The 12,755-nt window shown below is 42.3% G+C and overlaps 1 protein-coding gene across 7 annotated transcripts in view; it reads left to right on the top strand.

Moving 5' to 3' along the window:
- The window catches only part of CCDC149 (coiled-coil domain containing 149), a 100,383-nt gene that overhangs the window by 33,618 nt on the left and 54,010 nt on the right, over nucleotides 1-12,755 (top strand). For all 7 annotated transcript variants that reach the window (XM_059674226.1, XM_059674219.1, XM_059674233.1 and 4 more), the window contains exons 2-3: nucleotides 3,467-3,628; nucleotides 5,133-5,171. In XM_059674226.1, coding sequence (XP_059530209.1) covers nucleotides 3,467-3,628; nucleotides 5,133-5,171 — 201 coding nt within the window. The remainder of the gene's footprint in view (nucleotides 1-3,466; nucleotides 3,629-5,132; nucleotides 5,172-12,755) is intronic.

The raw sequence follows: 12,755 nt of genomic DNA on the forward strand, positions 1-12,755 counted from the left end.
AACATCCCAAGCTCTGGCTGGTCTCGCTTTCTGTGTTATGATTGGTCCCATCTAGGCCGAGGAGTAGATCGATGAGTTTGCTGATTGGTTAGAGCTCCAACAAGAGGATCTTTAGGGCCATTTTCTTTCCCTCCAGATTTTTTGGTTGGTTGTGTCCAATTCGAGAGATAGGAAATGGGACATTTTGACAGCTGTCATTACAGGGACTAAGCTATCATCATTTTAGAATGAGTGAGAAGTCCCATTCCTGTCCCCAATACCCCACCAACACATCCCTCCCAGAGGCTCCTGTTGTTATTTCACTGAGACTCTGCATACGTAGGGTCTTTGGCCAGATGCAGTGAAATATAGTCTGTGCTTATACTTAGGCATTTAAAAAAATAAATTTATTGAGGTAACATTGGTTAATAACATCATATAAATTTCAGGTGTACAACATTATAATTCGAGATCTGCATACACTTGTGGGTTCACCACCTAAAGTCTAGTTTCCTTCTGTTATCACATATTTGACCCCATATCCATTTCTGCCTTCCCCATACCCCTGTCCCTCTGATAACCACCATTCTGTTGTCAATATCTATGATTTGTTTTTGTTTGTTTTGTCAGTTCGTTTGTTACTTTTTTATTTTATAGTCTTTGTAGTTGGTTCTAACTTTTGAGATACCATAAAGCTGGAACCTCCTGAGCCTGGGTTTTCAAAATGTAGATGGGAGTGAGAATCACTTGTGCCATGTGCTAACAGTGGGGTTTCCTGAGCCAGTCACCCTACTCCAATTCAGTGGGTCTGGGCTGGGCCTGGGAATCTTCATGTTCACGAGCCTCCCAAGATGGTGCAGGGCAGTCTTTTCCAGGGCTCCTTGTTGACGAGGCCTCATCAGGGGAAGCGTCCTACCTTTGCCAGGGCAGCACCCCTCTGAGCTGCTTTAGAAATGAGGTTTCAGCCTAAGCTTCTACTGGTAAAAATGATAGACGTGGACTACAATTTTTGAACTTCACTGCTGTAGACCATAGTAAGCAGAGGAAACAGCAGTCCATCCCTGTCTTTGTAAAGACCACCCTTTCGTTGGTGTGACTTCATCATCTACAGAGAATGCATTTGCTTTTTTGCCCTTTAGTAGAGTCCTAATTGTCCTGTTTTCTGTGCCCGAGGGGAACTGAACTACAATGGTCCTGCTCCTCAGATCCTGGCCACTGGGTCTGAGCAGAGGCCTCTGCCTGTTTTCTGCCAGGTACCGTCGACCCAAGGGAAGGGTGGGCACCACAGCTTCCGAGGCCCCATTTCAACCAGGCCATGAGAGAGAAACAGTTTCTCTCTTGGACCCTAACCGATTGCAGTTCAAGGTCAGGGAACTTGAGTTTCCACTTTGCCAACAGTGGTGGCGAGGGCCTGTTCTGCTTCGTAGACTGGCTGTTACAACTCATCTTGCCTACCGCTCCTTACCATGTCTCCACGCCACTGGGATTTTCTTCCCCGAGGTCGGAAGACACTGGGTATCCTTGGGGCCTCAGATTTGGATCTGATAAATTGAAGGGACAAAGGTGGCTGTCGTGATGCCACCAATACTAATAGCAGTGATTTGTAATCAGCAACCACCGCTGCTGATTACGGGCAAAGAACCGAAGGCACAAGGGCAGGTCTGTTCAATTGTGTGTAAACGGTATTTTTTTCCTGTGAAATCTCAATACCTCCCTTAGGACATTGCAGCTTAGGTTTCTGAGCCACTTGCCTTTGATATTTACTCGTTGGGGATTTTACTCTTGAGAAATCACGGTGACAACAGAACCATTTTGCCTCCATGAAGAGGATGTCAAAGTCTTAAAATCCAGGACATTTTAAGGCAGGATTCCAACCTCATTACCGCCAGGAATAAGATTCATCCAAGGTGGAAGTGTCCTCCCTTAGAACTCAAATCTGTCTCAGAATGGCTTTTCTCTCCCCTTTGTTTTGGAAGCCAGGCAATTACTTTTTTTTTTTTAAAGGAAAAAAAATTGTGCTAATGCACAAAACTCTCTTTTTCCCCTTTCATTTATTTAAAATTGAACTTAACAAAGTCAGTTCTGAGCAAGCTCTCTATATGAGTAATGCTTTTTGTCCATAAAAGAGCATTGACTCAAATGTTTCGGGAGTGCTGATTCTCTCTTCTTTGTGTGAGCGTCCACAATGACAAAGTGCTCATGTCAGAGTGTATAATGAAACTATAAATTGTTTTCATGAATGCTCTGAATTTGGTCTTTTACAGGGCTAACTCAAAAGGTATTTAGTGCCACATTTCACATATGTGAATAACACCAGACGGTGTGTTATAGCCAATGAAAGTAAAGAAGTCCTGGTCAGGGCTCATGCTGGCCCATGTGCTGGGTGGTTGTCATGTGGGGGTGGTTCACAGTGGGGGGAGTGGGGAGATGGATGGACAAAGAGTTTCCATAAGGTACACTTGACTGTTTGGGGATAATTCCAAATGTGGCTAAAATACTTAGTTTGTAAAATTGGTTTCTGGTAGGAGGGGCCTGCGTTGGAATCACAGAAGTTGTGTATATCTTGGTCAAATATGAGAACCAAAATTCTCAAGTGAGAAAATGTCTGCTGTGTTGTGTGGGCAGGTGCAATCTATTGCAATGATTTATGGTTCAATTAAATTATTTTAAATAATATTTTTGTGTTTTTTAAATTATAGACACCATGTGAGTTTAGTCTAGAAAATTTAGAAAGCATAGAAAAGCATAAAGAATAAAAATTTTAGCCTGACCAGCATGGCTCAGTGGTTGAGCATCCACCTATGAACCAGGAAATCATGGTTCAATCCTGGTCAGGGCACATGCGGGTTGCAGGCTCAGTCCCCAGTGGGGAGTGTGCAGGAGGCAGCCGATCAATGATTCTCTCTCATCATTGATGTTTCTATCTCTCTCTCCCTCTCCCTTCCCCTCTGAAATCAAGAAAAATATATATTTTTTAAAAAGAATAAAATTTTTAAAACATGCAAATAATTTTGCTACCAAGGGACAATTGTTAGTGGTATACAAATGTCTTATTAAGTGTCTTTCTGTGTATATCAATTTGTAAAATTTTAACAAAATTTTACATAATCTTATCTGGATATAGAAATCCTTTTAAACAAAATTATTGGGGTCCAGCTATCTATCTGTTTAGCTGTGTAATTTTTTTTAAAAGTATTCTACTGTTTTACTTATTTGTAATGGAATGATTTTATCTGACCCAATTTGCCAAAGTTCAGGAGCATCCAAAGCTCGGGTTCTGTCCTGAGGGATAGGTTAGGTACTGTCCCAGCCTTTAGGTTTCTAGTCAGTTACTCACAAATGCCTCTGGGTATATGTTCTCTAAAAACAAAACAAGCAACAGAACAACAACAACAAACAAACAAATAAACAAATAAAACAAGCCTGCTGAGTATGGTAAATGGAGTCCTGTTGCGATCCTGACCAGTTGCTTGGACTTCTTTTGCAGTACCTGGTGTGCAAAAGGAAGCTAGAGAGCAAAAAGGAGGCCCTGCTGATCCTCTCCAAGGAGCTGGACACATGCCAGCAGGAAAGGGACCAGTACAAACTCATGGCCAACCAGCTCCGAGAACGCCACCAGTCCCTGAAGAAGAAATACCGAGAGCTGATCGTACGTATGACGTCACCATGGCATTCCTGTTCCCTGGTTAAGATAGAAAGGGGGCATTTCAGCATGCCATTTCCTCAAAAAAGGATTGAATTCAAACAGTTCCAAAGTGGGAAAATTAAGAGGTGAATGTCATCACCCCTAAATCATCCACAACCCAGTCCCTCCAGACGGCTTACTCAGGCACCTATGAAGCATACACGTACACATACACGTATACTTTTATGTTTGTGTGCCAGTTTACTTAATCATTTGTTCCTATGGAGTATTTATAAATCTGCCCTGTCTAATACAGAAACCACATGTGGTTATTTAAATTCCATTTTAAATTAATTAGAATTAAATGGAATTGAAAGCTCAGTTCTTCAGTCTCATCACCTTTCATGGACTCAGTTGGCATAGGTGGCTGGTGGTGACTGTGTTGCATTGCATGGCTGTGGGGCATTTCCATGGTGGCCACTCTGCTGGACAGTTCCATGTAGGGTGTTTCCATCTCTGCAGAGTTCTGTTGGACAGCACGGTATAAACGTTGTTCTAAAACTTGCTCTTTTCACTCACATCTTATTTTGGACATCTCTCTAGGTCATACAAATAAATATAGTTCATTTTTAAACATAGTTGCATAGTAATATTTTCATTTTTAAACCTTTCTCTTATCGTGAGCATTTAGGTTTTCTTTAGGGTTTTATACAGCAAGATTTTTAAGGGTATAAATTATATGGAAATGGAGGATAACAAGAGCATTCCTGCTGCTTTTTTACTCATCTATGCAGCCTCTTTTTAAAGTGTTGACACTATTGCTAATATTTAACCATTTGTGCTGGGCTCATTGAACTGTCCTGGCACAGAAATAGAGTAGAAAGATTCCTCGGGTTAAAGTACTGTTGACCTATATGTGGACAGCATCAGATAAAATGTACTCATTATTGAGCATTTACTCATTCACCTGAGATATGTGTGGTCCCGGATGACCCACAAGGGAGAGAAATTGAATTCTTTGAAAACAAAAAATCCAATAGAACTGGAAGTTCTCAGTTAATTTTCTTTTATTTTGAGCATGTCTTTTCCACCCCCTCCCCATATTCTTCTGTTCATAGAGAAAACTCAAGTGTGTATATGTGTATCCATTGCTATTCCTTTGGATCTGACAATGTAAAGAGGAACTCAACTCAAACCAAATGAAATATTACATAAGATTGCCTTTGCTCAAAAATAATTTTGAGAAATGCAGTTTTGGGTTTGTTTGTTTGTTTTTGGTTCACACAGTTTTAGAAAATATACAGGTTTGGTCTTAAATGGAACTGATTCCTCAGAGGTTTTTCCAAAATAAGTCTGGTTGAATTTGTAGTTAATTTTTTGAAAGCATATCTGAACTTGGTTCAGCACATTACTGGTTGCAGGGGTTGGGGCTCGGGAGGGTCTGAATCTAGTCCATAGTTTGGTTCAGTTCCTTGAATCTAAGCACATTAAAAAAAAAAACTAAAATGAAGCATTTGTTTCTTTGTAGGATGGAGATCCATCCCTTCCCCCTGAAAAGAGGAAACAGGTGAGACTTACTCCTGATCTTGGATAACTCTCAAATTGTTTGCATTGGTGCCTTCAACAGTTATGGAGGTCAGGGAATTCCACGACATGCAGAGAAATCTTTTAGTTTCCAGGATCCTTTTGTCCTATGGAGGGGAATGGGTGGCAGGGCCATTCTGACTGCAGAGAGAGTTTGGGGTGGGGTGATGGGTGAAGGGAACCAAGTGAAGTCCAACAGGTTGCAGAGTGCACCCCATTCCTTCTTCCAAGGAATTGACCACATTCCCTTTCTTGTTGGGAAACCATAAGTTGAAGGTTCATGGCTATAGCACATTAACTTACTGTTCCATGGATGGTAACATTTTACTGTTTATTTTCTGCCACTTCAGACTTTTTTTTCAATTTTGTATTTTATTTTATTTATATTTTAGTATAGTTAGCATACAATATTATATTAGCTTCAAGTGTACAACATAGTGATTCAACATTGTATACCTTACAATGAGATCACCACAATAAGTCTAGGTCCCATCTGTCATCATACAAAATTGTTATGATATTATTGTTGTTGTTAATCCTCACCCAAGGATATTTTTCCATTGATTTTTAGAGAGAGTAGAAAGGAGGGAGAGAGACAGAGAGAGAGAGACATCGATGTGAGGGAGACACATCGATTGGTTGCTTCCCCAACCAGGGCTAAGGATTGAGCCTGCAACCGAGGTATGTGTCCTTGATCAGAATCGAACCCAGAACCCTTCAGTTCATGGGCCGGCGCTCTATCCCTTGAGCCAAATTGGCTAGGGCTTGTGATATTATTGACTACATTCCCTGTGCTGTATATTACCTTCCCATGACTTATTTATTTTATAACTAGAAGTTTGTACCTCTTATTCCCCTTCACCTTTTCACCTATCCCCCCAATCACCTCCCCTCTGACAATCATCAGTTTGTACTGTTTCTATGGGTTTGTTTTTCTTTTCTTTTGTTTGTTCATTTGTTTTATTTTGTTTTGTTTTAGATTGCACATATAAGTGAAATCATATGGTATGTCTTTCTCGTTTTGAGTTATTTCACTTAGCATAATACCCTCTATGTCCATCAATGTTGTTGCAAATGTTAAGATTTCATTTTTTTTCATATTCCTGAGTGATATTCCATTGTACGTATGTATCACATCTTCTTTATCCATTCACCTATCGGTGGACACCTAGCACTTCGGACTTTTAAAAGCCATCTTACCAGCAAAACTCACAAGCCATTTATGTTATTTTCTCCTAAATGGTAGCCAACATTGTTTACTGAAAAATTCAATTATTTCCTGTGGCTTTCAGATGCCCACTTTCATCAATGAACAAATCCTTGTATAAATACATGGATCTGTGTCTGGACTTCCGGTTCTGTTCCTTTGAACTTCTATGTAGTCCTGTGGTCCTACCACATTATTCTGGTTTTACTTTATAATACTTTCAATATCTATTTGGGCTCATCTCCTTCCCTTTGCTCTTCTTTTTCAGGAAGATAACAAACATTTTATCAGGTGCTCCTCTGACCCCCCCCCCCCCGCCCCAAATCCATACCTATTGATATTTTGATCCAGGGCTTGGTAAATTTATAGATTAATTTGGGGACAGTTAACATTTTCATAGGATTGTACCCAGGAATATTGTACATCAAATTTCTTTTAATACAGTTACATACATACACACACATATATTGCTTTTTCCAAAGATATATTTGTTAGAACTTTTCTTAACTTCACAATTGTTCTATGCTGACATACCCTGAGTTATCGCCTTTTATGGGCTTGAGGGGAGCCCAGATGATGTGATGTTAATGCTGTGTGTTCCAGGTTATAGGAATTCTCTATACCAGAGCAGGGCTTCGAAACTTGTGGATGCAAATAAGGACAAGTTTGTTTGGTCTTTTCATAACTGTCACAGCTAACTAAACATCCTGTTTTTGTTCATTGACCATATACCTGGTATTGCATATAAATGTCTTAGGTTCATTACCTTGTAATTTTTGATGCTGCGTAAATAGTATGGTCAAGACACACACACACACACACACACACACACACGCACATGTGCACAGGCATGCCCATTTACCCTTAAATAGCAATTCAGTCCTGTGGCTACCTATTCAGTCAATCGGTTCTACTCACACCCATAACCTCCTTGCTATTTTATTTGATTGCTTTACAATGTTTCAGATTTTATCTAAAGTCAAACTTTTCTATGGAGCCAGTTGATTTTTTTTCTAAACAAAATTACATGAACATTTAGCATTAATGTCCAAAAATTGGCATCTTCATCTGGAATTGCTAGGTGCTTTTGTTTTTGTGATTTGGGGTGGCTATGAGCAGTCATCTCTGGCATGACTTTAGAGTTTGTTAGTATACATGAAAGAGTTTTACAGTGTAAATGAATTCACACCCTGTGACTATGTAATACAGAATTTACATTGACTGAGGAAAATCTGATGAATTCCAGTAAATCTGTCAAACTTCGTTCTTATAGAAAAAAAAAAGCCACACAAGTACGGGCTTTGTAACTTTTAATATGGTGTGGAGTTTCTGTCCCTCTGGGATTTAGTATGGTGCTGTGAGCTTTCATTCTGCACCCCTCCTGCTGGGGTTGGAACCACTGATTTGCTGCACGAGGTAGGATGCATTGGGGTGCATGTGACAGAAATTCTAGACTGCTTAAGCAATGCAGGAATCAATGACCTTACATAACCTAAAGTCAAGAGGTAGTGCAGGCCTCAGTTGCTGTATAGTTGGCAGGTCCATTGTGCTACATTTAGCGCATAAAAATACAGGACACCCGGATAAATTTGAATTCTGATAGATAATTAATACTTTTTCAGTACAAAGTTATGTCGCATGTATTATTAGGGAATACTTATGCTAAAGCGTTATTCATTGTTTATCTGAAATTCAAATTGAACTGGGCATCCAGTGTTTTATCTGACCACTCTACCACTGTGCCTATTTTAATGCCAGCTTCCTCTTAGCATCAGTTTTCTTCTAAGGTTGGTTCCCCAAAAGCAGAAGGGGTAGAAAACCCAGCCACAGAATACAAGTCTAGTTGGGTGAGTGCTGGACATGCTCCTATTCCTGGTCTATTAACATTCACCAGGAGGGTACGGCACATCATCGCCTTAGATTAAGCATCTGGAATGGAAGCACTATGAGGCAGCCAGCAGTGATAGCCATCAAACAAATTGTGTGGATTTGGGAAGGTTGCTTTTGGCGTGTGAGTCTCAGTTTTCTCATCCATAAAATGGGAGAAAATGTGGTAGTGCTCACCACATAGTGTGGCTAAAGGAACAAATGAGATATGTCAAGTAGTGTTTTCAGTTCCATTTCTCTGGACCAGTGGTTCTTACAGTCTTGAGAATCAGAGATATCTTTGGGAATATGATGAAAGCCATGGGCCTTTGCTCCAGAAATGCTGCACATAGATGCCCACAAAAATATTTGCATTCAATTTCCTACATTCATTGACTGTCTGCTTCCTGTCCACGGATCCTTGGGGTTCCTTACACTGCATTTAAGAGCTGCTGCTCTAAATGTATTGAGGGTTCTTCTCAGATATAAGTAGACATGGCTTGTGCTTTGTAGCGGTTTGTGCTTTTCAGAGACTATGTATGCATAGCTGGATGAATGGATGGATGAATGGATGGATGAATGGATGGATATACGGATATACTATCCTATCTTCTGAGGTCACACTGGCAAGGATGTCCTTCATGAAGTCTCAAGGGCACATTATGGGCATCATGGATTCAAATTTAACCCAACTACTTGCTGACTGGGTGATCTTGTGTAACCTTTCTGGGACTCAATTTCCTTCTCTTCAAAATGAACATAATAATGAGACATATTCATAAAGTTCTTATGAAGGACTGGTATGATAATGCTGACTTCCTTGTACTTGGTGAGTGCTCCATGGTGAGTGAAAAAATTGATTGGCTATTTTTAATTTTTCATGTAACTTGTCCAAGGTCACACAACAGGTTAATAGAGCAGCATTAGATTCCAGATCTCCTAACTTGTGGTTCAGGGTTTGAGTTCAGGTATTTTTGTTCTACATTTGATTCTTAGAATACTTGAGTGGAGAGGAAGCATAATCAATATTTAATTCAACCCATTCTGAAAGTCCACAGATTAAAAGCTTTATTCGAGGCCCTCTGCTTCAGAGTGGAGGAGCACCAGAAATTAACCTAGGAGTTGTGGCCTAACCCACTGTTCTTTTCTGCGACCAACAATATCTGGCCATACTTTTTTCCTGCTATTTAAAAAATATATACTTTTATTAATTTCAGAGAGGGAGGAAGAGGGAGAGATACAAACGTCAATGATGAGAGACAATCATTGATCAGCTGCCTCGAGCACCCCCTTACTAGGGATCGAACCCGCAACCTGGGCATATGCCCTTGACCGGAATCGAACCTAGGACCCTTCAGTCTGCAGGCCAATGCTCTATCCTCTGAGCCAAACTGGCTAGGACCTTTTTTTCCTGCTTTGTTTGTCTCCTCCTCAGAGGACAGACCAGAACTTTCATGATTGTGGTGCAAGAAACATAGTTGTCAAGGCTTTCTTTTAGAACTTAGAATCCTTTTGAAAACAACTCAATTTCCAATGGTAAATCATCCGTTAAAGAAGCTGTGAAGGAGACGTGACAGCAGCGATGCACTAATAGCTTCCCGTGCAATATTGAAATGGAAATTTCTTCCTGGTACTCCAGGCAGAACCATGTGCGGGGCACCCCTTCGCACTGCAGCGAGAGATCACCGAAAGATCTCAGATGCCTCTAAATATTTGTCTTTTGCTAAACAAGCAGCCTCTCCAAAGGAGACAGAAGGGGAATTTAAATGATCTTGGGTTAATCTTCTTATAAAGTGGGATTTGGGGCAGTCACGGCAGCCCACTCTCCCCACGCAAATTCCTCCTGGAGTGAGTCACCAGATGCATTGTTGTCTTTTCCGGTTGTGATTTTGTGCAGCTATGCCACGGGAGGCTTCCTCTGGGTCTAGGAGGGAGCCTTTGCTTTCTTCCCTTAAAAAGTGATGGCTTATTTAGACGGTGACATACGCCAGGATGACAACCCTGGAGAAATCAGAGCAGAGGGCCCCCTGTGGGGTGGGAGGGAGCCTATCAGTTCAGTAGCAACGTCTTCTTAGTCAATCTTATTTCAGTCCCCGGTGACTGTGAGGCAGAGCAGCTTTGCATCTGAGTCTCGGTTTGATGCTCAGAATCGAAAACTCCCTTCAAAGGTCTCGCGTACTTTGAGATGTTCCTTTCATAACACTTTGAACAGTAGGTACGACTTTCCTGTCACACCAGGGAACCTGGGGGAAACATCCAGGGTCCAGCCTGTGGGATATCTCCCAAAACATAACGGCAACTTCCTTCGGAGCCCTAATGCCTCTTGCTGTAAGTCTAAGCCCTTTGAATCCTGACAACAATATTGTAAGGAAGGTGCAAGCACCCCCAATTGGTAGGTGAGGAAATTTAGGCTCAGTGCGTCCAAAGAACTTGGGAGCTGTTAAGGGAGCCACTAAAGTGGCAGATGCAGAATCATAATGAGCAAGATTAAGCAAATATTTATTTACGCAGCCACCTCCCAAACCTAATGAAGAGTGTTTGCCCCCGGGGGCTGGAAATGCATTTGTTGGCAAGTGTGTGTTTTGAGATTATGTCCGAGATCTTTCTATGAGGTGGGAGTAGGCTGCTGAGGGCTCCTTGCTCAGCCAACAGCTATGTATGGAATAATCTCTCGGGTGGTTGTTTTCTGTAAATCAGAAAGCTGTCGCTGTAGCCAAGGTCATCACCTTGGCAGTTGCTGTGAACAGTGGGCCCTTGCTCAGCAGAACAAGTTTCACTCTATTACTATTAACACAGGAGTCGCCGTGCACCAAAGCAGCCGAGTAGAAATTGCAATTAAATTTGCTATCAATCACACCTCTCAAGTAAGCTTGATGTTTCATCAAACTTTTTTTTTTTTTTTTTTTTTTTACATATTCTTGTTTTATGTAGTATGTTCCCTTATTGAAGGTGTGGGGTAAGGGCTCCAGAGTATCAAACTTTTTAGCTCCATGTAGTTGAGCAGCATTTTCTGAATCTGGTCTCTTTCTTTCTCCTGCTCTTTTTTCCTTACTCTTCTTCTTTTTAAAAAATAGTTTTTTACTGATTTCAGAGAGGAAGGGAGCAGGAGAGAGAGAGAGATAGAAACATCAATGATGAGAAAAAATGATTGATTGGCTGCCTCCAGCATGCCCCCCACTGAGGATTGAGCCCACAACCCTGGGCATGTGCCCTGACTGGGAATCCAACCATGACCTCCTGGTTCATAGGTCGATGCTCTACCACTGAGCCACACCAGCTGGGCTTCTTACTCTTCTTGAGGAAGTGCCTAGGTCAAGGTTTTACTGGTCTCTCTGACTTTTCCCTCACATTTTTTATTTCCCGTTTTGCCATATCAGCAACTTGAGAAGTAAGATACAGGGCTCTCTGGTAATGCATCATCTTTTATTCTACAGTGTAGAGGAATTTTTCTATGGCTATGTTACCTGAAATGCTGTGCATCTAATAAATTAGCAAGATTCAAGATGACTGAAGGGTCTGGGTTAGTGCCAGGTTGGAAGGTTAATCTTAAACTTGTTATCACTTTCTCTTGATGTTGTTTTATATCCTCTGTCCTCTTAGGTTCCGTGAATGGGGGCCTGCAAATTTAACTAGCAGGAGAGTGATTAACAGGAGAAAACATGGTTTTATGAATATTTTATGTGGAAGGGAATTTATAGAAAAGGGAAACTCAATGAACTGGCTAGACTTGGGTGGGGGCTTATATACCATTAGAGGCCCAATGCACAAAAATTTGTGCACTCAGGGGGCGGGGGGTCCCTCAGCCAGGCCTGTGCCTTCTCGCAGTCTGGGCCCCCTCAGGGGATGACCACCTGCTGGCTTAGACCCACTCCTCGGGGGATTGGGCCTAAGCTGGCAATCAGACATCCCTCTGGCAGCCCAGGAGCCCTTGGGGGATGTCCACTTGCCAGCGGGGAGCAGGCCTAAGCTGCAGTCTAACATCCTTAGTGCTGCTGAGGAAGCGGGAGAGGCTCCCAGCACCACCACTGTACTGGCAGCCATCAGCCTGGCTTGTGGCTGAGCAGGGCTCCCCCTGTGGGAGCACACTGACCACCAGGGGGCAGCTCCTGCATTGAGCATCTGCTCCCTGGTGGTCAGTGTGTGCCATAGTGACCAGTCATTCCCAGTCGTTCTGCTGTTAGGGTCAGTTTGCATATTACCCTTTTATTATATAGGATAGAGGCCTGGTGCATGGGTGGGAGCCGGCTGGTTTGTCCTGAAGGATGTCCTGGATCAGGGTGGGGGTCTCACTGGGGTGCCTGGCCAGCCTGGGTGAGGGGCCAATGGCTTTTTGCAGGCTGGTCAAGCCCCCCTCCCCAGTGGGGACCCTTACCCCATGGAGGTTTGACGAGCCTGGGTGAAGGACTGATGGCTGTTTTTAGGCTGGTCACACCCCCTTTAGGGTAGGGGGTCCCCACTGGGGTGCCTGGCCAGTCTGGGTGAGGGGCTGAGGGC

This window comes from Myotis daubentonii, chromosome 1 (assembly GCF_963259705.1).
Source record: "Myotis daubentonii chromosome 1, mMyoDau2.1, whole genome shotgun sequence".
Taxonomy (NCBI): domain Eukaryota; kingdom Metazoa; phylum Chordata; class Mammalia; order Chiroptera; family Vespertilionidae; genus Myotis; species Myotis daubentonii.